Raw genomic sequence first — 27574 nt, 5'->3', positions numbered from 1 at the left:
TTGACTTTTTATTTTATATTGGCAATTAGTGACTTTTATTTTGACACAATCTGTTTTTATTTTGACATGGTCTGTATGTGATGTAGTGGTTGAGTGGGGTCATCACCTCTCTGTTCTACAGTAAAGTGAACAGTGGAGTCGGTGGTTCTGAGACCATCTGAGCCTGCTCTCCACCCACACCCCAGACTGATGGAGCTGCAGACTGTGTTGCCTTCTGACCACACCGGTTTTCTCCAGACGCTGCGCTCTCGTGACGGACAGCTGCAGCTCGGTGTGTGTGTGTGTGTGTGTGTGTGTGCGTTCACTGCAGCTCACTGTAATTCTCATTATTATGTTATGGTTAAACACTGGTGAATAATCCGCAGGTTCACGTGCGTCCCGAAGGTGGACCAGTGACAAAAGTATGTGGACCCTGGTTCACTAGGCCTGCATTTCCTGCCAGTGGGATCTGTGAACTGACCATGATGGCTTAACCATTCTCCAGAACGTGCGGAGGTACGTGTCCACCGCCTCAGTGCTGATCCGTCAGCGCCTCTGAATTCTGACCGTTCTGTCAAGCCAGCGTGCCGTATTTCCACTCGGACAGTTAATGAAGGGAAGGCCGGGCGAGTGGCCGCGAGCCGTTTTGGGCCCGTCATTCTGTTTAGCCGTCGATTTCAGCTCTTAATTAAAGAGGCTGGTTGAAACGAATCCAGCGAGGCGTCTGTCAGCCGTGTGTGTGAATCACCCTGAGTACCAGCCTCCTCCTGTGAGTGTGTTTTGTGGGTGTGATCGCTGACTGGCTGCGGTGGTGTGTATGAGCTGTGTATGTGTGCTGCAATCAGCCCTCCGATTCAGTTGTAGAGGGTTGTCCAGAATCCAGAATTCAGACTGGACTGATGTCTAGTTCATATACTACATGTCCAAAAGTTTGTGGACACCCCTTCTCATGAATGCTTTGCACCCATTGCTGACGCAGATGTGCAGATGCACACATAAACGGCTTGCCTAGCTACTGTATAGCCCCTGAAAAAAAGTGCTGCCAATAGAATAGGACTATCTGGAGCAGATCAACATGAACCTATTGGCACCATGCTGCTGCCTAAGGCCCGGTGTGGGCTAGAGGGGTATAAAGCCCCCAGCATTGAGCTGTGGAGCAGTGGAAGAACTGTGTTCTCTGGAATGATGGATGGTGGAGCTCCATCCAGTCATTTTTGGATGAGATGGGGAGTTGGGGGTGATGATGATGAGGTGGGGTAGTGATCATCATCCAACATCCTGACCTCACTAATGCACTTGTCGCTGAGTGCAATCAAATTCTCACAGCAATTCTGCTCTAAAATCTAGTAGAAGGTCTTGTCTTCTTCCCTGGACAGTAGAGACAGTTACTCCAACAAAAGCAGGATCAACTGACCCTTGATTTCGGAAGTAACAATGAATGGGCAGGTGTCCAAATACTTTTGTCCATTCGGTGTAAGTAGTAGTGTGTGTGTGGTGAATGGGTTGGGATGGGATGGTGGAAGCATTTGTGTGCACATGTGTTTCTGCATGGGGTGTTTGAATTTGTGTGTGTGTCTTTGTAGCTCTGTGTGTGTGTATGTGTGTGTGTGTGTGTGTGTGTGTGTGTTGGCCAGTGGTCTGTAAAGTGAACCGAAAGTGAATGATGTCAGAGCAGCTCCTTTCATCAAGACTTTAAATAATTAACGAGCCAACTGACACAATGCACAGCCCCCCCCCCCCTCTCTCTCTCTCTCTCTCTCTCGCCCTCTCTCTCTCTCTGTCAAAGCACGTTCAGCACAGCCAAGAGTGCAGCACTCACCACTGCTCTCCCACACACACTGAGTGAGCGCGAAGGAGCGAGCGAGCGAGAGAGAGGGAGGCTGAGTGAAAGCGTGCGAGAGAGGGAGGCTGAGTGAATGCGAGCGAGAGAGCAGCCATTAGTATGAGGGCTGAAAGAGGGACTCCGTCACAGACGCCTCGGCCCTGAGAGCTCGCCTCGTCTCCATCCTGTGGAATGCTTCCTCCGTCTCTCCTCCGCTCCTCTTCCTCATCCTCTTCCTCCTCCTCTCCCTCCGTCCGCCACTCCCTCGCTCCGAGCCATGCTGAGCGCAGCGGCGCCGTGATACATGGCAGCCAGGTTAGTGGGGACAGGCTCGGTAGGCGAGGGATGCTTGTGTGTGTGTGTGTGTGAGTGTGTATGTGTGTGAGTGTGTATGTGTGTGCGAAGGCAGAGGGTGGGCTTCTTTTAGGACAGCGTGTTTCGGGTTGATGCTGTGGACTCTTGGCACACCCAAAACTCTATGTGTTGTGTGTGTGTGTGTGTGTGTGTGTGTGTGTGTGAGAGAGAGAGAGAGAGAGAGAGAGAGAGAGAGAGAGAGAGAGAGAGAGAGTCTCTTAGACAGAATAATTAAGTGGTACACCAGATTCCAAGTCTGTGTGTGAGGTGTGTGTGGTGATGTGCATGTGTGCGAGTGTGTTTACATACAGTGCATATGCCAGCACGTTTGTGTATGTGTGTGTGTGTGTGTGTGTGTGCGCCTGGTATGTATTCTGTATAGCCAAAGGGTATTTATATTATTATTATTATTATATTATTATTATTATTATTATTAATAATAATCATCATCATCATCATCATCATCATATTAATAATAATCATAACACATGCAACACATTAATAATTAAGTAATATTTTAGCATTTATTTTAACATCTATATTTATATACTATTTTACATTATATAATTACCATAATTATTATTATTTATTATTAATATAAATGTTATTATAAACATAAAAATATGACATCTAAATATTTTATAAATTAATAAATGCATGTATTGTTTTATTTTCTTAAATATTATTAGAGTTATTTGTAGATTCCATTTGTTGCTATGGCAACAGTTGTTAATTGCAGTTTAGGCTAATAAGACATTTGAATCTCAGAGAGAGAGAGAGAGAGAGAGATAGTGTGTGTGGTGTGTTTGCTTTGGTACATGTGTGTGGTGTGTGTGTCTGTGTGTGTGTGTGTCTGCGTGTCCGGGTGATATTATTAAACATTATTAGTGTTGTTTAGTCTTGTTACCATGGTTACCATGTTAATTGCTGCTCAGGGCGAGAGATAGTGTGTGTAGTGTGGTTTGTTTTGGTACGCACAGTGTGTGTGTGTATGTGTGGATGTGTGTGTGTGTGTGTGGCAGAAAGAATAGGTATCTGGTCCCTGCCACACCCATGTCGTAGCACACACACAATAAAAAAACACACACACCCAGTCAAACACCTGTGTCTGTGTGTGTGTGTGTGTGTGTTTCATCACCCACAGTGCACAGCTATGGTCTCGGTCTTCTGCACACTTTGTGTGTGTGTGTGTGTGTGTGTGTGCAGATTTTGGCACATGAGCCGAAGCTGGGTTTGTTTATGTTGTGTTAGTTGTATCAGTAGTGTCAGTGAGTTTGATTGCATACGTAGATTTGTCCATCCTTTGTTATTTTTGACTTTTTGACACAATTTCAGACCGGCAAGAACATTTACACCCCCGGACCAATAGAAATCCTCCAAAATCACTTGGTTAATATCTTTATTTTTACTTACTTATTTTTATTTATTTGTTTATTTATTTGTTTATTTATTTTACCTCTGCTGTGACGTTATTAGTTCGGAAATTCCGTTTTTTTTTCCTCGGTTTGTTCTGAGATTTTGCGTAATCATTTTAAATGCATAATTTTTTTCCTCCTGGGGGAAAAAGGGGGTTTGTCCAGCAGTGCAATGGAGGCACTTTTGGTTCTGTAACAGTAGGGCAGCACAATATATGGTTTCAGCATCGCCATCGCCATGCGCACAAGGCCAGTAGTCATCATCACACACCAGGGCGTGCAACAGCGTCCTGCTCCAACTATTTAACTGCTTAATATAGAAGGAAATCCCCACTGTTCCCATTTCCCATGAAATTCCTACCAGAGGCAGATCATATCTGCCTGATATCATTTATTGCACTCCAACAGAGGGCATTATTAATATCATGACTGCGTCAGATGATAATGCTGTGCTGGATCCTGCTGTCCTACCGCCTGTAGGAACAATGATGAAGGTGTAGAGCTGGGAAATGTGCCGATATTTTTTTTTGCGTATCGTGATAATTTTTTATATCGTGATAACAATATGCTTTTCTAAGCATAATGCTTAATAAACACTGATCAGCTGCAGGGTTCATTATCAGTGTAATTAGACTGAAGGGTTAATTAGATGAAGAGCAGCAGATGTTGAGTAGAAATCACTGTATTCAGTACAGGAGAGGATCTGAATAGTAGTTAATAAGAATCTGACGCTACTGATGTTTTTGGTCTCTGATCACATGTATTGTGATAAATATTGTGTATTTAAAAGTCTTTAATATCGTGATTATAATATTAAAAGTATAGTATCGGGATTATAGTATTTTTACCATATCGCCCAGCCCTGTGAAGGTATGAACTTTCTGCCCCCAAAGGCAGGGGAGGGCAGTGGCCTCTCAGTTAGGGGGTTGGTTGCAACATGTGGACGCTTTGGATCGGCCGGGCAGCAGAGAGTGGACTTTAGAGAGAGAGAGAGAGAGAGAGAGAGAGAGAGAGAGAGAGAGAGAGAGAGCACCCAGGCTATCTCCCCCTTACTCTCTCTCTCTCTTTTCTCTATATATCTCTTTCTCAGTTCGTATACTCACCTGTACTACAGGTAGTTTTGTACGTAGGTGTTATTCATACGTAGTCTTTGCCATAGTCTTTTATCTGGGTTGTAGCCTCAGTGCTGTACTCCGTCTCTAACTGTATCCTATGTGTCCTATAACTCAGGTCCTGACAGTTATTAGCATAATGCTAAGCTAACTCTTAATGAGGTTCTTTTGATGTTTATGTTTGAACTTATCCAGACATTACTCCTATAATTTCATCTTTATAGAGTCCGATTAAGTCAGTGATCATATTCAGGCACTCCTGCCTTCACCAGTCCCGGTAATCCCCGCTGGGCCGGGTTTCCGGAGTATACAGGGGTATACTTGTATAACTCGTAACCTGAACGAATCCCAAATAAGGACGTTTAAGAACGCTCAGCGATAAGGAAACCATGGTTCTCACACGCAGGGAGTATCAGAACACAGCAGAACCGGCGAAGACGTGCCTCAGAGTGGGGAGGTTAACCCCTCACGCTCTGTGACTTTCATTACGCTCTAAGCATTACTCAATCGGGAACGCAGCGCAAAGCGATGCAGGCCGGCGCAGTTGGTCCTGAGTTATGCCAGTGGGTAAAAAAAAGGCCAGGACCCTCCGATGGTTCACTGTGGCGTCTAGCTCCGCTCTTGATTGTCCAGAAATGCGGTCAGCGCTCGGTACCTCTGCTGTACACTGAACTGTGTTTTTGTGGTTTGTTGACAAGAAAAGCTTGGAAGTGCCACGTTGAACCTGTTGATGGAGACATGGGGAAATTGAATTTATGAAGTTCTTCCTCATGTAATTATGTAATTAATTATGTAATTACGTGGACATAGCATTCAACATGCTAAAGGTGTTCACTTATTGAACAAAATTATTAGTATTTTATTATTATATTAGTGATCGTCCAGATTTTTCTGGACGTCAATAAATGAATTTACACGCTTGTATTACTGATGATGTCTTGGACAGTGAATATGATCTTTCTGATGGCAAAAAAGGGACTTTTTAATTGTTATTGTTTAATCGTTATATACACTTGTTTGTTATTTGTTATTATTTATATATTTTTTTATTTATTTAATATTATTATAAGTCTGGGTTAAACATGGTACATTGGCGGGTTAGCAGCAGCAGCTACAGGGCATAAAGGTCACAACACAGACTTGACAAACCAGAGGGCGAAAACACAACACACCTGAGACTGGGGGTTTCGCTGGGGGACCAGCTACTAGGGAAGAATGGCTAGGCCGACCAAACCTGGTACTACTGCGTGAGTGTGGTTCGCCTGGCTGGAATGAGAGTCGTGGGTATATCTTGGCTGAGAGCGAGCGAGGAAGTTGAGCCGAAGCTGGCCTTAACACACCGTGAGCCGTATTGGGAACCTCTCGGGCTACCTCAAGGTTCCTTAAGGCTCCTTGAGTATCCCCAGCCTCAGGTGAAACACATGAACATGAACCGAAACACTGAATTGACACCATGAACCAAACATCAACACAAACGAGGCGGAAGTCCTTTTTTGGGCCTGTGGGCGGCGGCTCGGCATCGCCCCAGGGGAGGGCGCAATACAGAGGGGCTGACAGTACTGGCCAGTGATTAGATGCACATTACGTCATTATGATGTTTGTTTTGGTCATTCAACAATTAACGATCTCGATTGGCATAAAGGTCAAACCTTTTGTTGTTACTGTCTTGCAAAAACCTCATATTTTCAAAGCTAGGATAGCATAGACACACTGACGCCCCTAAATCAAGCTGCGTGGTTGATGAGTGTTGGAGGCATTGCTGGTGGTAGGGGGAGAATTGGCCTTAAAATTGGGTAGAAAAGTGGGTAACATTCGAATATATTATTAAAAAAATCAGTTTATTCATATTTTCAAAATTACAACGTTACAGTAGAACAAGCAAACCTACTTAGCCGTCAATGGATTTTATTCCAGGTCATTTTGGAGCATTTCTATTGGTCCGTTCTCAATGAAATTTTTAGATTTAGATTTAGATTGTGTCAAAAACTGAAAAAGCAGCAGCAGAAATGGAGATACATGGTTCTTGCAGTCATAGACTTGTGGCAAACTGCTTATCAACAAGAATGTAAGTTTGTATGTACTTGTGTAAGTGTGTGTAAGTGTGTGTGTGTGTGTGTTTGTGTTGGTGAGAGACCCTGGCAGATGGTCATTATTCACGCTTAGCCAGTACTGCAAAGAAAACAGTCGTCCGGAACTGCCCGGAACTCTTGGCTCGGTGAATTGGAGCGGAACCGTCCCGTGGCTGGACCGGCACCAGCTTGAACAACAGCCACAGAAAGTTTGGAAAATGATGAGGGGGTCCTAAACCTCAGCATGGAGCGAGGCACTGGGCACTGGGGTGGACGGGGGGTTTCGGTGTGAGCAGAGCTGCAGTGTCACACACACTCACACGCTGACTGGACCCTGTTTGAGTGGCGTGGGCTTCAGGACGATGAGGAGAGGTCAGCTGAATGTGTAAACCAGCAGGTTGACTGTTGTGCTGTGAGGTATGGATGATAATGCTTTGTTGTGCACCAATCAGCCATAACATTAGTACCACCAAACTTTGATGTTCTAGACGACTGGGTCATCAGAACATCTCCAGAACATCAGGCCAGTCTGGTGGGGACTTTCTGGTATGCAGTGGTCAGTATCTACCAAAAGTGCTCCAAGAAAGGTCAACCGTTGAGGCAGCGACAGGGTCATGGGAGGAGGCCTCACCCACCGGACCACTTAAAGGATCTGCTGCTGTCCCGTCCCGTGGAGTCCATGCCTTGAGTGGTCAGATCTTGAATGGTCAGTGTAATTGCTGATTGGTGTATGGTGGTGTGATGGTGTTTTGTTGGGTTATGGTGGGTGGGGGGAAGGGGGTATATTTAGCTCCATCAACCCTAATATTTCACAACACTGACTGTTGCTATAGCAATGTGCATATACCATACATGCGTATCCATGGTATCCTCTTGTGTGTGAGAAGCTGCCCTCACATATACATATCTAACACACACACACATACACACACACATAGCATACACATCTTTTATAATAAATCGATGTATTGTTACTACGGTGACGTTTAAAAATCAGACCCCCCCACCCCCCCCGCCGTCTCCTTTACTGGCCTGATGCTCCACACCATAATAAGAGCAGCACATGTCCTCCATGTGCCACAACACACACCTACACTGCTTATCTAATCTCCCTCTCACTCTCCACCCTTCTTCGTCTCAAACTCCGCCAAACCTACCCAGTTCTGCTCTGTCTGTTTCCATGGAAACACCTGCTCTTCCCTTCACGTTCAGAAGACCACATCTATGCACAGTTTCACAGCATATGTGTGTGTGTGTGTGTGTGTGTGTGTTAGTTTATTCATTTTTAAAAAAAATCCATTTGAAAACTGAAATGCTTCGTGTGGAACAGCAGAGCTGGTCTAATCAGTATGTGACCGATGAGGCCGGCTATACAGGTTATGGTCAGAGCATCACTGGAATGTTGTTCCTGTCCAGGTTGGCCTGGATGTTGACCATGATGTGTTCATCATTATTACCGTCATTTTCTTCCAAAAGTCACAATGTGGAGATGGCAGAAGATGGCTAATGTGATGTGTATTATTATTATTATTATTTTCATAATTAATATATACAAAATAATATATATACATCTCTCCTAGTCTTCACTTTGTACACTGTTAAAAGTATAAGTTCCTTAAAGAACTTAAGAGGTTCTTCAATTTTAAATGTGGAGGAACCTCTTCAGGTGCTTTGAGGAATCTTTGAAAAGAGGTTTCAGAAGAAAAAGGATTCCTAGAAGGTTCCTCAAAGCACCTGAAGAAGTTCCTTCACAGTTTCACACTGAAGAACCTCCAAAAGCTCCTCAAAGATCTGATACTTTTAACAGCGCAGTAGAGTCTGAGTGAAGGCCTTGGTCTCAGCTGAGTCACGCTCACTCCTGGTCTAGATTTTGGCTCGGTCTCATGCACTGCTAATCTTGGCCTTGACTCAGACTCCACTGCTACAACGTCCTGGTCTTGACTCTGTCTCTTCTACACCTGGTCTCGGTCTTGACTTGGTCTCTTCTACTTCTGGTCTCGGTCTTGACTTGGTCTCACCCACTCCTGGTCTTGGTCTTGACTTGGTCTCACCCACTCCTGGTCTTGGTCTTGACTTGGTCTCACCCACTCCTGGTCTTGACTTTGTCTCGTCTGCTCCTGGTCTTGGTCTTGACTCAGACTCCACTGCTACAAAGTCTTGGTCTTGACTCTGTCTTATCTACTCCTGGTCTAGATTTTGGCTCGGTCTCATGCACTGCTAGTCTTGGCCTTGACTCAGACTCCACTGCTACAACGTCCTGGTCTTGACTCTACTGGTCTCATCTACTCTTGATCTTAGTCTTAGCCTAACTAGACTACTACAAAGTCTTGGTCGTGACTTGGTCTCACCCACTTCTGGTCTTGACTCTGTCTCTTCTGCTCCCGGTCTTAGTCTTGACTTGGACTCAGTGTGGTCCAGTCTTAGCCTTGACGTTGGTCTTGAATACAACACTAATTAACACATTAAAATTAGCAAATGAACATAATTCAGCACATTTTCAGGACTTCAGGACTTATTTCTGTACCAAAAAGTCGTCCACACCACTGTGTATTTCCAAACCACATCCGGCCCTTAATTTGAGTTTATCATCAGGGTCTTATTTCCCCCTTGAATTGTTTCAGTTCGCCACAGAGTCGTCCAGCGGAATAAGGAGCTGTCACTATCACCAGAGAATCGTAAGTTCGAGGCCTGGTCTGGTCAGGCTGCTAGCCATTGGCATCCGGGGCCCTGAGAGAGCAGAACTGACCTTGCTCTCTCCGGGTGGGTGGATGGCACTTTTAGATGGTGGTCAGTGGTTGCTTGGAAAAAGAGGCGCTGGCTGACTGCACACCGGTCAGAGGAGGCATGTGTAGGTGCTCTCCCTCCCAGTGTTGGGAGCGTTGCATGTGATAGATGGGGTATATGTATGGGTTGAGTAACTGGAGATCCAGATTGTTCTAATAATCGGTAAACAAGAACCACTGGTTTTTGTTTACTCTGCAAAATCTGCCCCCATAACGTTCTGACGGGTCCTGCATGTGTGTGTGTGTGTGTGTGTGTGTGTGTGTGTGTGTAATAATCCTGGTCCAGACGGAGCTTATGCAGCAGGAATATGAATGTGTTCTCCTCTTTCTCTCACTAGACCACATGGTTACAAAGCAAAGTGTGTGCACACTCCGTCTTCTGCACACACACACACACTCCACACACACACACACACACACTCTCTCTCTCTCTCTGTCTTGTCTAGCAGATTCACTATACACCAATCAGTAACACCATTAGTGAAGGGAGAACATTGATTAGGCAGCAAGTGAACAGTCAGCTCTTGAAGGTATGAAAAATGGTCCAGGATAACTGATGTTCTAGACGATTGGGTCAGAACCCCTCCAAAACATCAGGCAGGTCTTGTGGTGGCTTTTTTGCTATGCAGTGGTCAGTACCTACCAAAAATGGCCCAAGACAAGATCTCCAGTGAATCGGCCTCAGGGTCATGGCCACCAAAGGCTCATTGATGCAATCCATGGAGGCCTCACCCACCTCACGACTTACAGTCTTGTGTCTTGAGTCCATGCCTCGAATGGTCAGATCCGATGTGGTGGCCCAGGTGGTGTTAATGTTATGCTGGGATGTTGGACGAGGCCGGTGGCCGTTTTAATGTCCTTTGGTCCGAAAGCCCATTGCTTTTACCCTGGCAATGCACGTGCATGAATTTAAGGGGTGGAGCTTCTGAAGGAGCACTGAAGGGAGGGGTGCATTTGTGTAGAACACACCCCAGAATTTAAAACCCATGCTTAGGTGTGAATTTCCTGTGATATCTAGACATGGTGACATTACTCAGGCCTGATATGCTGGAAGAAAAAAAACTGAGCCTCTGCAATGCTTAGTATGTCCAAACTTTTGCACAGGCCACACCCAAGATATGTGTATTTATGAAACATATGTGTGATTATCTACAGAGGCTGTGTTGATGACTTCTCTATCAAACTGTACCTGTAACTATAAGCACTGCATGGCAGAACAAATGTTTTGACAAATGTTTGTGGACAGAAACTTAAAAAAACAAAACAAAAAAAAACAACTTTTCTTTACCCTTTCTACTCTTCTACAAAGGCTTTCCACTAGATCTTTGAACTATGCTGTGGGGATTTGATTGCATTCAGCCATGAAAGTATCAGTAAGGTCAGGTACTGACATTTGATGATCAGGTCTGGAGCTGTTCCAGCTCCTCCCAAAGGCTGCTTCATTGCTTATTAGCTACATTAGCCTCATAGCTTATGTGACTGTGGTTCAGACACCAGACGTACCCTGGCTGATGGACTACATTTGGTAGGAGGGGGAAACTGTATTTAACAGTATTTAAGTGCTCCCTCAATCAGCGTTTAACGGCAGGTCTTAGCGAGCCGACCACTTGACACGGAACAGCTGGTAGCTATCACTGCTAATCACTGTGATCAGTACACACACACACACACACACACACACACACACACACACACACACACACACACAGTCTGCGTCTCTCTTAAGGCTTTGTTGAAACCGTAGAGTGGCAGAGTGGTCTTGTGATTGGCTGGCCGTGATGTAAGTGGTTGCATAAGGTGTATAGAGTGACCGGTTCGGTCCCGGGTGAAACTCGAGAGAGCGTTTACCGTCTGTTACGCTTGGGAAGGTCAGTGCGAGCCACCGGGTTACTGAGCGGGCCCGAGAGTGTGTGTTTGTGTGTGTCCTGTATTCTGTTAGCTGTTAGCTGTGGTAGGAATTGTAAAGTGATCTTAGGTCACTGTGAATCTGTAGTGTAGTTTTTACAGTGTTCTCGTAATAATTGCAAACACATTTTAATCCAGTATGAATCTATAATGTTTCGATTTTAAAGCATGGGTGTAAAATTGGCGAAGATATGATTACAGAGGGATTTGAATCCAGTATGAAATAAGCAGTGTTTAGTTAGTGATGTTTATTAAGTTTATTATAATTTCTAAGGAAGTTTAATAATTAATGAGGGATTTTTATTTATTAACTATAAATAAATATGTTACTATCTGTAATATGTGTAATTTTTATAGCATGGCAACATTACCTGCTTAGGAATTTTAATCCAGTATGAATCTCCAGTGTGTAGCTTTTTCAGCATGGCAGCAATAATTGCTGAGTGATCTTAAACCAGTATGAATTCACTGCATGTCCTTTTTATAGCCTGTTAATAATAATAATTGCTGAGTGATCTTAAACCAGTATGAATTTACTGCATGTCCTTTTTATAGCCTGTTAATAATAATAATTGCTGAGTGATCTTAAACCAGTATGAATTCACTGCATGTCCTTTTTATAGCCTGTTAATAATAATAATTGCTGAGTGATCTTAAACCAGTATGAATTCACTGCATGTCCTTTTTATAGCCTGTTAATAATAATAATTGCTGAGTGATCTTAAACCAGTATGAATTCACTGCATGTCCTTTTTATAGCCTGTTAATAATAATTGCTGAGTGATCTTAAACCAGTATGAATTCACTGCATGTCATTTTTATAGCCTGTTAATAATAATTGCTGAGTCTAAAATATTAAATCTTAAACCAGTATGAATTCACTGCATGTCATTGTTATAGCCTGTTAATAATAATTGCTGAGTGATCTTAAACCCGTATGAATTTGCTGCATGTCATTTTTATAGCCTGTTAATAATAATTGTTGAGTGATTTTTATCCAGTATGAATTTACTGTTTGTAGTTTTTATAGTAAGTTATTAATAATTGCAGAGGAATTTTATGGTAACAATAATTGCTGAGTGATCTTAAACCAGTATGAATTTGCTGCGTATGTCGTGTTTATAATAATTGCTGAGTGATTTTTATCCAGTATGAATCTGCAATGCTTTTATACGTAGCATCAATAATGGCTTAAGTGATTTTAAACCAGTATGAATCTGCAGTATGTGTAGTTTATATAGGATGGCAGTTATAACTTTAATCTCTCTCTCTCTCTCTCTCTCTCTCTCTCTGTTTTGTCTCCAGCACTGCCAGTAACTCGAACCGGAGCAGTCCTGCTTGCTCTCCGGTGTTGCGGAAGCGCTGTCGCTCGCCCACGGTGCAAAGTCTGGAGGGAGAGAATATGGTGGAGAAGGGCTCAGAGCAGTCGGACACGTCCAAGTCCCCATCCACCCCAGAGCAACTGGTCACCCGCACTTACTCTGTACAATCGGCCCGCAGCAGCTCCAAAAACTCCAAGGTGAGGTGGGCTGTTGGACGGGATGATTCCCCATGAGATCCTCCAACAGAAAATCACTAGACATCTACACAGTGCTAAGCTAAGCTAAAAATAAAAGAGCTTAATTTAGTATAAGACCCCTGTTCAAATGCTAAAAACACAGATCACTCCCCAATCCCTACAGTCTATATACAGAAATCACATTTTCTAACAGTATATGGTCTCTTCAGCCTCCACCAGTTTGGCTCCGCTGTGTTCACGTTGACATTGTGAGGAGTGTTTTAGCCTGGACTGCTTTTTCAATGAGGCTTAATAGAGGACAGCCATTTACGTTTATCAGTCTTAAAGATCTTAACCAGTCTTAAAGCAGCATTATGAGAAATGCTACCTGGCTCCCCCTACAGTTGCAGAGTGCAATTGACTTTAACACCACTGCTGTAAATACAAATCGAGCTTTGAGCGCCCTCTCATGAACAGCTATAGATGTGCAGACTGTTGACGGACAACCAAAGCTCCGTAGTGCAGTAGCGGCGTTCTCTCTAAGCTGTTATTATAAGGTAGAATTTTACCTAATGTCCTTCTAAAAGCCTGTTGAATCATAAGGGATAAAGAAAGGTTTCGAAAATGGCTTGATTTCAGTAGATAAAACAACTCAACCATTGTAAAGTTGGCCTTAAAAACCAGTCTGCCATGCAATACAATAATAATATGGGCTGTTTAAATAAAATTAATGTTGTTTGTCCCCCAACAAAGAAACACCACTCTCCCTGACCCAGATTCTCCTCTCTCCCACCTGTCCATCAAACTGTTATCCCTGCCTATGACCTATTATAACGCCACACTTGAATCCAGACCTTAGAGAGCAATTTCCAGGGTTAAATTCACTCCTGGTATTCATTTAACATTGATGGATTGTCTGTGTAAATTCTAAAATAGCTGATTGTGGTGCTGAAGCAGTCGCTGATTGCCAGGTTCAATCAGCTAGAATGGCCTCTAGCAATCAGAGCCCTGTAGATTCTGACCCACTGACCTAATTACATGCTGACCTCCAGAGCACCCTTATACCCTTTTGTACCTTTAGAGCATTTAAACATATCTGAGAGCTTCAGGCGAGCTACTGATTATTAATAGTACAGCACAAATGAGATATGACAGAGCTTAAAGGCATTTATTGGATACATTATGTGTCATGATAGGCCTATGTAGCACCAGCACAACCACATTGACCCCATTCAGGATAGCACTGATGTGGGCTGATGCCAATATGTGTTATTTTTCAGCAACATTGATTGATTCCTCTGTCACTATGTAATTATGTTGTTAGTATATTTTCTAATTTGATGTTGGACCTTCTGTCCAGCTCCTGAAGACCTGTTCAACGGGAGAACTCGCATGGCTGTATCTGCGTACATACCATAGAGACACAATCCTGATTGGATCATTTCCTCTTGGGCATTTCAGGAATTTAGACGTGTTGTTTTCCTTTTATGTATTTATTTATTTATTTATTTGACCCAATTTTAGATAGGCCGATTAACCAATGCACTCATGACTGCTGTCCCCACATTTAATTTTCCTCACACTGGGAGGGTGGGGACTGAACACATGCCTCCTCCAACACAACAGGTTCCTCTCTGAGGAAAGCACAGGGTACCCAGCTCTGATACATCGGCTAGCAGATGGCCGTTCTGGCCAGCATCACAATGACTTGAGGTGGGGAGAGAGAGCGAGAGAGAGAGAGAGAGAGAGAGACATCTACCCACCTGGAGAGAGCAAGGCCAGTTGTGCTCTCTCAGGCTCCGGCTGCTGATGGAACTATGTTGTTTTCAAGCAAAACTTAACAATGCAAATAGAGAATTCCCGTAATGTGAAGTTGAAAACGAACAGCACCAGTCATACCATAAAAGAACACCTTCAAAATTGTCCAAACTTTCGATGATACCCTGACTTCTTGTAATAGGGAGAATGGTGTCTCTGTCATTGCCACGACAGAACGCTGCTACTGCAGTATGGAACTTTTAATGGAGCTGCGCTTGACCTCTCGAGTTATATTAGTGTAAAATCCTGTAGTATTACTCTACCGCCTCAGACCACATGCTTCTTTACCTTCAGACGCTGCGCCTGTGTCTCTCAGCTTGTCAACGAATGCACGTTAATAGTTGTATTTGCATTTACAGCAGTGGAGTAAAAGTGAATTACACTTCTTAACTGTAGGGGGAGCCCAGGAGCAAAGAGGAGGAGGATACTTATTTTGTACATTTATTTGGACAGCACTTTTTTACAGCAGCTTTACAGAATCAGTAAACAGTAAGACATAAGACATAAAATCAACAACGTAAAAAATCAACCCACAGTGAGCAAGCCACACCTCCCTCCCTCAGAGCTGGAGGAACCAAGACTTACAAGGGGGGATCTGACCCATCCTCCTCTGATCAGAACTATTTATTGATTAAATTATTGATAAAAGTCACTGAACCATAATATAGTAATCATAATTATAATATAATATAATATAATATAATAATAATAATCATAAAATAGGTAATATAATCATAGCAGTGATGGTAAAAGTAATGAGAGTAATGATGGTTAATGGTGGTAATAGTAGTAGTGGCAGAGTCCATGTAGATTTTACATAGTCATTAGGCAGGTAAGGGTGAAAGGAGGGTGGGCAGCTGGTCTGACACAGGTAGCAGGGGAGCCACCATGGTTGATCTACATGTACCTGCATCTACCTCTACCTATCAACCCCTGGCCAGACTGTTTCCCACCACAGCTTAAAAATGCCTGAACACAAATGTAGCACAAGTCAGTTCTCATCTCTGTCAAACCAAGTGGACCAAATATTCTGAAAGATCTGAAAACATTAAGTTTGAATTAATTTAATTATGTTTAAATTATTAATCCAATCAATCCCACACACATATACACTATAGCCTGTCTGACACACCAGGGTGACTGAACTGTGTCCAGTAACATGGTGAACTTTATAAGGCAACTTTATTTATTTATTAATGTTTTGTTTATACTGAATATATATATATATATATATAGTAAAAGGTGGTCCAAGTAATAAAAAAAGGTACAAATATTTTAACACATGAATTGAAATAAACTCATGAGGTTATTCGGGCATGAAGACTTTTTTATTAGTTTTGATAAATGAGAATTTCTATGATTTATTAATTATTGTTATTATTATTGTTATTATTATATCATAGTTATTTAACCCTTTAAAAGTGTTATTACAGACGTCTATTACCAAGAAATAGCCCCACCAGTTTGTACAGAAGTCCCTGTAGTTACCTGTAGGTGTACTGTAATACACCTTAGTGTGTAACAAGCCTTGGATTGTTAAGGGGTTAACTCCCTTCTACCCTCACATACACACACACACACACACACACACACACACACTGAAACTGCAACCATAACCTAGGCCCACTTCAAGCCCCCCTGGCCTCAGTATCCTAACCATGGTGGACGCCTGTGTGTCCCCAGTGTCCTCTGATTTGAAAATCTAAACATGTCCACCCCATTATTGTGTTGGATATTGACATTATTTGCTAATTTCCTTTATTCAGACGTAGTTTCAGACTTTCAGACACAGTTTGCTCACATTTTAGTCATAAGTCAAGTCATGAATCCCACCAGAGCCCTTCCTGTCTATTCTGTAGGTTTCCATGCTTGTGTTCCTTTTCCTCAGCTGTTGTTCACTTGTTTGCTTCTTTCTTCTGTTTGAAATGTTGTGCGCTGTCCTGCTTAGATGAGAAATGCCTCTATAAAATGACTCTTTGCTTTCTCTCACACTGTTCTCATTGTGGTGGATCAGTGTTGTTTTGCATCGTGCTTTCTGATTTCTTTTGTTTTTCTCCTCGGTGCATGCTAGTCTCACAAGCGACTGTCCAAAGTAAGCATTTCTCTTTTCTGTTCTTTGCTTCATCATCTCTCCCTCACTGCCATGTTGGTGTCACCTCTCCCTCTGTTGGTGTGTTCATGTCTCTGCTGTGTGTCGCCCCTCTGTCTGACGTAGCATGTTCGTGTGGTTCCTACTCCTCTGCCCCCTTCACTCCCATTCTACCCTCCTGTTATGCTCAGCTGTAAGGAACAGTGATACTGTGATAATGGGTCAGACTGACCCAGTGCAGCCATGGTTTGCCCGCCTGAATGTGGTCACTCAAGACATTTAGAGTCATTCAGAATTTCACCTTTGTCAGATCGTGATTTATTGTTGATAATTCACTCGTTTTTACAAAACAAAAAAAAACTCAATTATCATTAAACTGTTCAAACCTGTCACAGAGTGAACACGTCCCACCATTGTGCCACACACCACGGCTAAAAACTGCATTTACTGCATTTATGGATTTTCGACACTTTATCGTTTATTAAAATTAAATAGAAGAAAAAAATCACTCAATATCATAATAAAAGGTCTGATCAATACTAATGATATAAATTTAATAAACATACTGTCTATTTGTGTTTTTATAAGAAATGTTTGCAGATTTAATGGAGGACAGACATAAAATATATTTTGTAATTACTAAAATGACTCTACATGATTCTACAGAAAATAAATATTATTTGCAAATTCATTTAGAATTGTTAATAGAGTTCCCACAAAACAACTGAATATTAGACTTCATGCACAATTTACGTTGAATGTGTAAAACAGGTAGTTTAGGTAACAACAGTTTTAATAATTACATTTATTTAACAGTTAGAAAAATATTTTGTGTATAAATTTGTGCCCAAAATATAAATAGACATCAAGCAATACTAATCATAAATAAAAATGTATGTAATTAGTGTTAGTATTCAAAACTAAATCAATAAAAATAACAAGGAAATGTACCCTGACTCTAATATAATTATATATATAGAGACATTTGTTTAATTTATACGTATTTTCTTTTTTTATACGTATATATATATATATATATATATATATATATATATATATATATATATATATATATGTTCATTTCTTACGTATTATTTAGTTTCTCTTCCTTTATTTATTCATGCAAACATGAAATTAGTCTCTTTTTAATTTTTTTATGTTATTTACACTAATTAAGCCCAGCAGAAAAGGTATAAATGATCTTTCCTGTATTTTTAATTGTTGAAACATAAAAAAAAAAATTAAAAACAAAATTAGGGAAAGTGTGGTGAAAAAAAAAAAATTATCTCTTAATTCAGTGGTGAGACTTTTTGCACGGGAGCCAACAGGTCAAAGCAGTAGAAGCTAATAGGCATTGATTAGCATTTAGTGTAGCATAAATGTGTGACTACTAAACACATTCAGTCATCATACACTTGCCTTAAACTGTGTGTGTTGGTTAACTGTGGGATGGTTGGTTAATTGGGTATTAATCTAATTCATTCAGTTAATTAATTAATTAATTATATTTACATTTATGGTGTTTAGCAGACACTCTTATTCAGAGCGAAAACACCACAACTAAGTTCTCGAAATGTCCAAGAGGAAATACACTGACACTGCATGACATACAGTCGTCGTTACAAGTCAGGGGTAAACCTGAGTGTAAATTTGGGGTTTTGTGGAACTGCTGATGGCTTCACCACATTGACCCCCCTGTTATTAGCATGGTTTTCTAGTGCTGTTTACCACTAGCAGCTTCACTAGCAGGCTCAGTGAGTAGAATGCGCTTTGGCTGAAGCCCGTTGAACCACAGTTCAGTTCGCTTCATTGGGCTTCCACCATTACATCAGCACAAAGAGCCGCTGCCCACCCACTGCCCCGGCCTTTCAGCTCGCCACAGCAAGCTCAGTGTCCATGCGAGACACACAGCTTTCTCTCTCTCTCTCTCTCCCTCTCTCTCTCTTTTCCTCTCAGTTCCTAGCTGTCCTTTATTTTGTTCTCCTTTGTTCATCAAAAATTGGGAGACACCTTTGAAATTCACTATATGGACAAAAGTATTGGGACACACCTCTTAATTACTGAATTCAGGAGCTTCATTCAGTCCCATTGCCACCACAGGTGTATAATATGGAGCCCCTAGCCATGCAGTCGGCCTTTCTTGCACACATCAGTGAAAGAACGGGAGGTTCTAAGGAGCTCACTGAACTCCAGCGTGGTTCTGTATGTAATAGGAGACACCGCTGCACCAACAACACCAAGTCAGCTGGTGAAATTTCCTCCCTCCTAGATCTTCCTCCATCAGCTGTGAGTGGTTTTATTGAACAGTGGAAGCGGTCTCAGAATTATTCGACCCTCTGAATCCAATATGGAGCGGTGAGACAAAGCTGGACCACTTTGTGCCTCTGGATCAGCAGTACGTCTGTGAAGCATGGCAGTGGCTCGGTGATGCTCTGGGGCTGCTTTGCTCCCCTTGACACTGGAAACCTGCAGCGTGTGAAAGGGCAAGATGGATTCGGTCAAGTATCAGAAAATCCTCAGACCTTCTGTAATGAAGCTGAAGCTTGGTTGTCATTGGGCCTTCCAACAGGACGATGACCCCAAGCATACTTCAGAGTCCACCAAGGCTTGGTGTCAGAAGAAGTCCTAGAAGATTCTGGAGTGGTCGTCACAGTCGCCTGTGATTTGGGATTTGATGAAAGAGGTTGCAGCAGCAAAGCCATGCATATTGGTGGACTCGAGGACACTGCTCATGTGGGAAGGGCTAAGATTCCTCAGGAACGTTGCTGCCAGAAGCTGGAGCCTGTCTGTGCATCACGTTTGCAGCGGGTCAGAACAGCAGACGGGTTCTACTAAGCACTAAAGTACTTAATTCTGAGGCTGCAGTCGTCGAGTAGCTTCTCTTGGCTTATTGAAAGCTTGCTTGAAAATCAGACAAGTAAGATGTTCCCAAAGGTTTGACGGACAGTGTGTCCCTCTCTGTGTCCCCTTTAGTCCTTGGTTGTCTTTCTTTACTCTGTCGTTCTGTTGTGTGTTGTCTGGCTGCTGCTGCTGCTGCTGCTAACCACGTTTTCTCATGTGTGTCTCTCTGTTGGCTCCGTCCGTCTTCACTTGCCCGCAGTATGACAGACTAAACCTCATTAAAGTAAGCGTCTCCTTTCGCACATATCGCCTCAGACTGCCCCACCCCACCGCCCTCCCGTAGAGCTCCCTACAGTCAGTGTCAGTCCGTCCCTCTGTCTCTCGGTGTGTGTGTCCGTCAGCCTTCCTCGCTCCCTCACGAGCATACAAACAACCTCTCCCTCTCTCTTACTGTCTCACTGTCTCTCTCTCTCTGTCGCCGTCTCTATTTTTGTCTGGCTCTCTCTGTTTGTAAATATCTCTGTCTGTCTAGCTTTCTAACTTTGTCCCTGTCTCTTCCCCTGTCTGTGTCTTTCTTTCTGTCTCTCCAGCTGTCTTTCTCTCTTCCTGTCTCATTCTCCGTCAGCCTCTACCTCCGTATCTCTTTATTTTTGTCTGTCTCTCTTTCGCTCTGTCTCTCACAATCTCTCTCTATCACTAACTCTTTTTGTGTTTATCTGTCTCTCTCTCTGTCTCTCTCACTATTTGTCTTTCTCTGTCTCTCTGCCTTTTTTCTTCTTGTTTCCCTCTTTATCTGTCTCTCTCTCCCTATGAGACCGACAGTCTGTGTGTCTCTCTCACCATCCATCTCTTTGTCTCTGTCCTTCTCTCTTTCTGTTTGTCTTTCTCACTACCTGTCTCTTTCTGCCTGTCTCTCTCACTATCTATCTCTTTGTCTCTGTCCTTCTCTCTTCCTGACCTTTTTCCAGTCTTTCTATCTCTGCCTCTCCGTCCCTCCCTGTCTCGTTCTCTTTTTTGGTCTCTCTCTTTTTCTGTTTCTTTTTCTTTGCCTCTTTCTCATCCTGCCTTTCTCTCAATCTGTCTATCTCTCCCTGATTCTTTCTGTCCCCACCTATCTGTCTCTAACTCTGCTTCTTTCTTTGTCTGTCTTCCTCTCTATCTGTCTCTTTCCATACCTCTTTCATCGTCTGTCCTCCTCTCTAACTGTCTCTTTCTTCCTGCCTATTTCTCTTTCTGTCCCCCTTTATCTGTCTCTTTCCCTGCCTATTTCTTTCTGTCCCCCTTTATCTGTCTCTTTCCCTGCCTCTTTCTCTTTCTGTCCCCCTTTATCTGTCTCTTTCCCTGTCTCTTTCTCTCTCTGTCCCCCTCTATCTGTCTCTTTCCCTGTCTCTTTCTCTCTCTGTCCCCCTCTATCTGTCTCTTTCTCCCTGCCTCTTTCTCTTTCTGTCCTCCTTTATGTGTCTCTTTCTTTGTCTATCTGTCTCTCTTTCTGTCATTTTTCTGTCTCTCCCACTGTCTCACACCTTGCTTAGCATTACACTAGATTAGCTCACATTAAACCCTTCAGTACCAAAGCCTCTACAAGTGTGTGTGTATTTGTGTGTGTGCTTGTGTGTGTGTGTGTGTGTGTGTGTGTGTGTGTGTGTGTGTGTCAGTAGGCCTCTATAAGCCCTGAGGAATCCAGGACAGGACACAAATAGAGCCATGTGCTAGTTAATCTGTTGAAAAAACATTACGTATGTAAACAATGCTCTCTCTCTGTCTCTCTCTCTGTCTCTCTCTCTCTCTCTCTCTCTCTCTCTCTCTCTCTCTCTCTACCTGTCTACCTCTCTCTCTCACACACACACCTCTTTTAACAGATTGGTTGTTTTTAGTAGTTACTCAAACAGAGAGACGGCACAGCACCTGATTTTCAGTTCCAGTACAGAACCAGTACTGAATTCAGTAGTATTGTCTAAACCAGTTGGGCCCGTTATCAGTCAGTACCAGTTCACCACCTCTATACTCCACCTTTATCTATAGTTTATCAGCTAGTACCCATGAATCATGAATCATGCTTGCCCCCCCCCCCACACACACTGATCAGTACTGATACGTATGTGCTGTGTGGTCTCATTAAATTAGACCGTTGTTCCTGATGCCTGTTATCACTCTGAGACAGCCCCTCTGTCCAGGAGAGATACCAGACAGACCTCTGGGGTCCTATTTTAGTGCCTGGGCTGAATCTCAGGCTGAACACCTGAGATTGGACCTTCCTTTTGTGTCTGTGTGTTCTCCCCAGCCTCACTGTAGCTTCAGTTCAACAAGGTCTGTTATTACCACTACAAGACTGTACACTCTGTTTCTAGAATGTGCTGTTTAACCTTACTCAACTGTGTGTGTGTGTGTGTGTGTTTGTTTACAATATGTGTGTGCGTGTGTGTGTGTGTGGGAGAGGGGTTGTAAAATGTACTAAAAAAAGTCTGCAAATCCAACGCAAACACACTTCCAACCTAAATATGACTAAGTACGATTAGTGAGAGGCAGCTGAGCTTAATATCAGGTTAATATGTGTTGTTTATATGACATCCCCTACATTGACAAAAGTATTTGGACACTCAGTCATTGAATTCAGGTGTTTTATAAAGTTCCATTGCCACAGGTGTAAAACAAATCAAGCCTTTCCACACATCAGTGAAAGAACGGGAGGTTCTGTAATAGAAGCTGGTGAAATTTCCTCCCTCCTAGATCTTCCTCCATCAGCTGTGAGTGGTGTTATTATTGAACAGTGGAAGAGTTTAGGAGGAACAGCTCACAGAGAGCAGCTCTGCCACCGAGTGTCTTTCGGACCACGTAAAGGTACAGAGCGGGGTCAGGGCCGAGTGCTGAGCTCAGAGCAGAGTGCAGAAAAGCCTCCAACTGACTCAATAACTGCAGAGCTCCAGACCTGCTGCTGCTGGTAGAGCTTAGAGCAAAGGGGGGGACCGACTCCATATTAATGCCTGTGGGTTTAGAATGGGACGTCATACAAGCTTTTGGAGGTGTAATACATAGGTGTCTCAATACTTTTGTCCATATGGTGGTTTAATAAAATATGATAGAATTTTTTAGAAATATTTTTTCCTCATCTTTCTATCTCTGCCTCTCTTCTCTTTTTTGGTCTCCCTCTTGTTCTGTTTCTTTTTCTTTGCCTCTTTCTCATCTTGTCTTTCTCTCTATCTATCTCTTTTCTTTTCTCTTTCTGTCCCCCTCTATCTGTCTCTTTCCCTGCCTCTTTAGTCGTCTGTCCTTCTCTCTATCTGTCTCTTTCTCCCTGTCTCTTTCTCTTTCTGTCTTTTTGTCCCTGGCTCTTTCTGTCCTCTTTTATATGTCTCTTTAACCTGCCTCTGTTTTCGTCTGTCTTCCTCTCTGTGTCTCGTTCTTTGTCTATCTGTCTCTCTGTCTCTCTCGCTTGGATGCTTCTGTGGTTCTTTGTATGGCTACAGGGTTCTTTGCTTTGGTGGAAAAGCTTTTGCAGATGGTTCTCTATACAGTAGAACTGTTAATTAATAGTTCCATGCAGCATCAAAAAGCGCTAAGCTATCATTGCAACTCAAAGATCCCTTTTTGTGAAGAGTCTTAATCCAAATTATACGCCACTAGTCTACACCTACAGTGTGCACGTCTTCAGAGTGCAGGTGACAGCAGTACACACTCACACACTCTCTGTCTTCTCTTTTTTATCATGTGCTAATTGGCTTGTTAGGGACCAACAATTTTGGTTCCTCTTAAAGCCACACATGTGCATGTGCACACACACACACACACACACACACACACTAGTGCGTCAGCTCTTATGATGAGTCGCACTTGTTATTCCAGTACACTGCTTCAGATTGTTATTGCTAACAAGTTCGGGAGCCCTGTTCATTCAGACCACCCTCATCACTCCAGCAGTCGGCTCCAGCCCCCTGCACAGGAAGACTGCTGTGAGTTTGGCAGGGCAGTTCTTAGGCCTGCTTGCCTGCGATATGCAGTCATTTTAATTCAGTGAAATCTTCACTAGTGTAATCTCTGTCAAACAGGGGCACAAACTGAGGGATGCACTGACTTTATGAACGGCCCTGTGACTGACACAGCGGAAAGCAGTGCACGGAAAGTAAGGTTTAAGGAAGTGAAGACCGTATTCTATGTGTAATAAAACCAAAAATCAAATTTATGGATGGTTTTAAGTAATCTCACATTTTGTTTTTCTCCAAAATTGTTGCAAGCGTTTTTTTTTTTTTTTTTGCATAGTTTACAACATAAATAGCACCAGTTGTTCTTTAGTGTGTCAGCATGTCATGATGAATGGACCAATACTGTAGTGTATGTACTTTGTTTAATACAGTACTGTGTATATATACTATATTTAATACAATGCTGTAGTGTATATACTGTATTTAACACAATACTGTGTGTATATACTGTATTTAATACAGTACTATGTATATATACTGTATATAATAGCATATTTTGTATATATACTATATTTAATACAATACTGTAGTGTATATACTGTATTTAATACAGTACTATGTATATATACTGTATTTATTACAACACTGTAGTGTATATACTGTATTTAATACAATACTATAGTGTATATACTGTATGTAATACTGTAGTGTATACACTGTATTTAATACAATACTGTGTGTATATACAGTATTTAATACAATACTGTGTGTATATACTGTATTTAATACAGTACTGTGTATATACAGTATTTAATACAATACTGTGTGTATATACAGTATTTAATACAATACTGTGTGTATATACTGTATTTAATACAGTACTGTGTATATACACTGTATTTAATACAGTATTGTGTATATATATATACAATGTAATTGATACAATACCGTGGGTATATACACCATATTTAAAACAATACTGTGTATATATACCGTATTTAATACAATCTTGTGTATATATACTGTGTTTATATTATGTTTAATGTAATACTATGTGTATATACACTGTAATTGATACAATACTGTTACGATACAATACAATTCATGATTACGATACAATTCAGTACTGTATGTGTACACTGTGGTTAATATAATGAATGCTGTGTGTATATATAGTGTATTTAATTCAATACTGTGTTTCCTACAGTACTGTAGTGTGTATATATACACTGAGTTTAATACAATAATGTGTGTATAGACTGTTTTTAAGAAAATACTATGTTAATACTGTAAACTGTCTTTGGTCATTATTGTGATATTACATGTGTGCCCTCTACTGTTTACGCTGTCCCAATGTAATGTGATGCCATGCTGCCCTCTGTTGACCTGTCTATATTGCATGGCTGTGTTCATTGGCCTGTTAAACCCCTTTAAGTTCCACCTCTTCATTATACTACTGTCCAAATACCTCCAGAGAAATACAGCGTCACGCATGTGAGAGAGACTGTGTGTGTATTTGTGTGTGTGTATGTGTGTGTGTGTGTGTGTGTATGTGTGTGTGTATTTTAGTGTGTTTAATGACCTGTTGAAGGCACGGATACCATTAACATTAAAGTTATCACATGCCACTTTGCTCACCCTGGGCAACCTTCGCACTGTATGTGTGTGTATGTGTGTCTATAGATAGCACAGTGTTTTTATAGCACTCGCTCGCCCTCTCACACTCTCTCTCTCTTTTCTCTCTCTCTCTCTCATTTACAGAAAAGCCAGAGCTGGTACAACGTAAGTAGCACTTCTTGTTGTCTATAGAGCAGTGTGTGTTTGAGTGTGTTGGTGAGCGCAGCAGGTGCGGTGGTGTGTATTTTGGTGGGGGGGGGGGGGGTAGTTGGGTGATCTCACGTGTGAGGGATCAGTACGGTGCATTTGTGACCTGCAGGTTCTTGCTGATTCATGATACAAACGAATCACTGTGGTGTTGTTGTTAATGAGCGGCTGCCAGCAGTTTCTAATCCTTATTGGAAGGTACAGAGTGTTTATTAGGCAGTAATAACTGTAATTTGGCCTGTATCTTCTCCACAATGCTGGCACCATGCCTCTACTGTTCACCAGCCTGGAAGGGAATGCCTAAGCAAAGTTTCAACCAAAGTCCAACCGAGTCTGATCCGATTTGAGTTGTTTTTCTCCGTAGAGAATTTAGTTCCTCTCATAGCATTTTCCCCAGCATTTTCCCCAGCCTCACTCTTAGTATATAAATATATATGTAGCTTATACTTGTACACTTATACTTTCATCCAGGCCAAATGCCACCATTGACATTGACTGTGAATTTCCCCACTGCGGGACTAATAAAGGACTATCTTATCTTATCTTATCTTATCTTATCTTATGACTTAGTCAGAGTCTGGGTACCGAAACACAGAAACAGATACTCTATATGGTAGGGACAAAAGTATTGGGACACCTGCTCATTCCTTCTTTTTTTCAACATCAATGATATTAAAAAGAGTTTACCTTCCTTTGGTGGAGTAACTGTCTCCTATATTTTGGTGCATTGGACAGATTGGAGAAAGATTTGGTTGCATTCAGCGTCAAGAGCGTTAGTGAGGTCAGGATGTTGGATAATCACCATCCCACCTGCTCCCAAAAGTACTGGATGGAGCACCACCATCCATCACTCTTGAGAACACAGTTCTTCCACTGCTCCACAGCTCAACCCTGGGGGGTTTTATACCCCTCTATAGCCCATGCCTGGCAGTAGATGTGGTGTCTAATAGGAGTTAGTAGGTTCATGTTTATCTGCTCCGTTCTATTGACAGTACTTCTCTACAAGGACTAGAGCATTTGCACATCTGTGTTAGCAATGGATGCAGCTTCAAGTAGATGAATGAATTCATTAGAAAGGGTGTCCACAAACATTTGGGCATGTAGTGTAGAGTGCTGCAGTTGGGCCACTTTTGGGCCAGAACAGAAATGCTGTCCAAACGTCTGAGGGCCACAGACTCCCTGAGAAACCTTTGAGTTGGGCCAGTTGGGCCATAACTGAGCATTAAGTGCCTTAAGAATTCTCTGCTTTATAGGTTGAATTTTGGATTGGAAAGAAAGATTAACTTCCAGTGTAAAGAAGTGTCTGTACCTTTTTTAATATTTCAGTTTATTTTGTCTGAATGATGACTTCTTTTTGAGCTTTTATGCTATATAATGACATGTTTTGTCAGAATAATGACTTATTCGTGAGGCTCCCATATATGTTATTCTTGACCTGTTTTAGCAAGTAGCTTGATTGACCTGTTGTGTTGAAATAGCTCATTTTTAAAGCTTTTATTTACGTATTTATTGAAATAATCAGTTTTGTCTCAAGATTTTGATATTTTATGATAATAATGATTTATTACATCACAATTATAACAGTACCTTTCATTCAGAATCAGGCCGAGATGTATTTCCAGATGAAACAGAGAGGGTCTCTGAGCTAGCTGAGTGTTTTTTTTTTTTGACAAGAGCAGGGGGCAGTTGGTAGGAAAATGTGAAACCTGGCATTATTGATTGATATTAATTTGAACCTGAAGCTCAAGCTGTTCCTAAAGACAAAAAAAAGTCCCTACACCTCAGTGAAAGATTACAGGAATACTGTAATGTCATCTATTAACCTCTTGAGACCCTGCGTCCTCATATGGGGACATTACATTTCTGCTTCTCTGCACCATGATACTTAATGTTTTTAAACTTTGACCCTTTGGTTCATATGAGGACATTGTTTTTTTGCAAAAATGACTTCCTGTACAAAGACTAAGTTTAGGTTTTATACTTGTTAGGTCCTCCTGGGTCTCAGGAGGTTAAATTGTTTAATACACTGTAACAAGAACGGTTCTTTAAGCTGGGGTCGTTCTCAAAACAGTCCTCAAGCCCTTCACACGATTACATTATTAACTGGATCCAAGTTCACAAATGTGGATGGTCTAGGGGCCCAAGCAC

At 42.0% G+C, this 27574-nt stretch overlaps 1 protein-coding gene across 7 annotated transcripts in view; it reads left to right on the top strand.

The window, feature by feature from the left end:
- The window catches only part of gramd1bb (GRAM domain containing 1Bb), a 175794-nt gene that overhangs the window by 118204 nt on the left and 30016 nt on the right, over positions 1-27574 (top strand). For 4 of the 7 annotated variants that reach the window (XM_072695508.1, XM_072695505.1, XM_072695503.1 and 1 more), the window contains 3 exons: positions 12745-12958; positions 16827-16847; positions 25364-25384. In XM_072695508.1, the coding sequence (XP_072551609.1) occupies positions 12745-12958; positions 16827-16847; positions 25364-25384 (256 nt within the window). Of the gene's footprint in view, positions 1-1809; positions 2117-4659; positions 7124-7239; positions 7458-12744; positions 12959-16826; positions 16848-25363; positions 25385-27574 lie in introns of those variants that run through there. The other 3 variants (XM_072695511.1, XM_072695509.1, XM_072695504.1) reach the window with 3 other exon arrangements.

Source organism: Salminus brasiliensis, chromosome 13, assembly GCF_030463535.1.
Source record: "Salminus brasiliensis chromosome 13, fSalBra1.hap2, whole genome shotgun sequence".
Lineage (NCBI taxonomy): Eukaryota > Metazoa > Chordata > Actinopteri > Characiformes > Bryconidae > Salminus > Salminus brasiliensis.
This window is presented reverse-complemented; position numbering and strand designations above follow the sequence as displayed.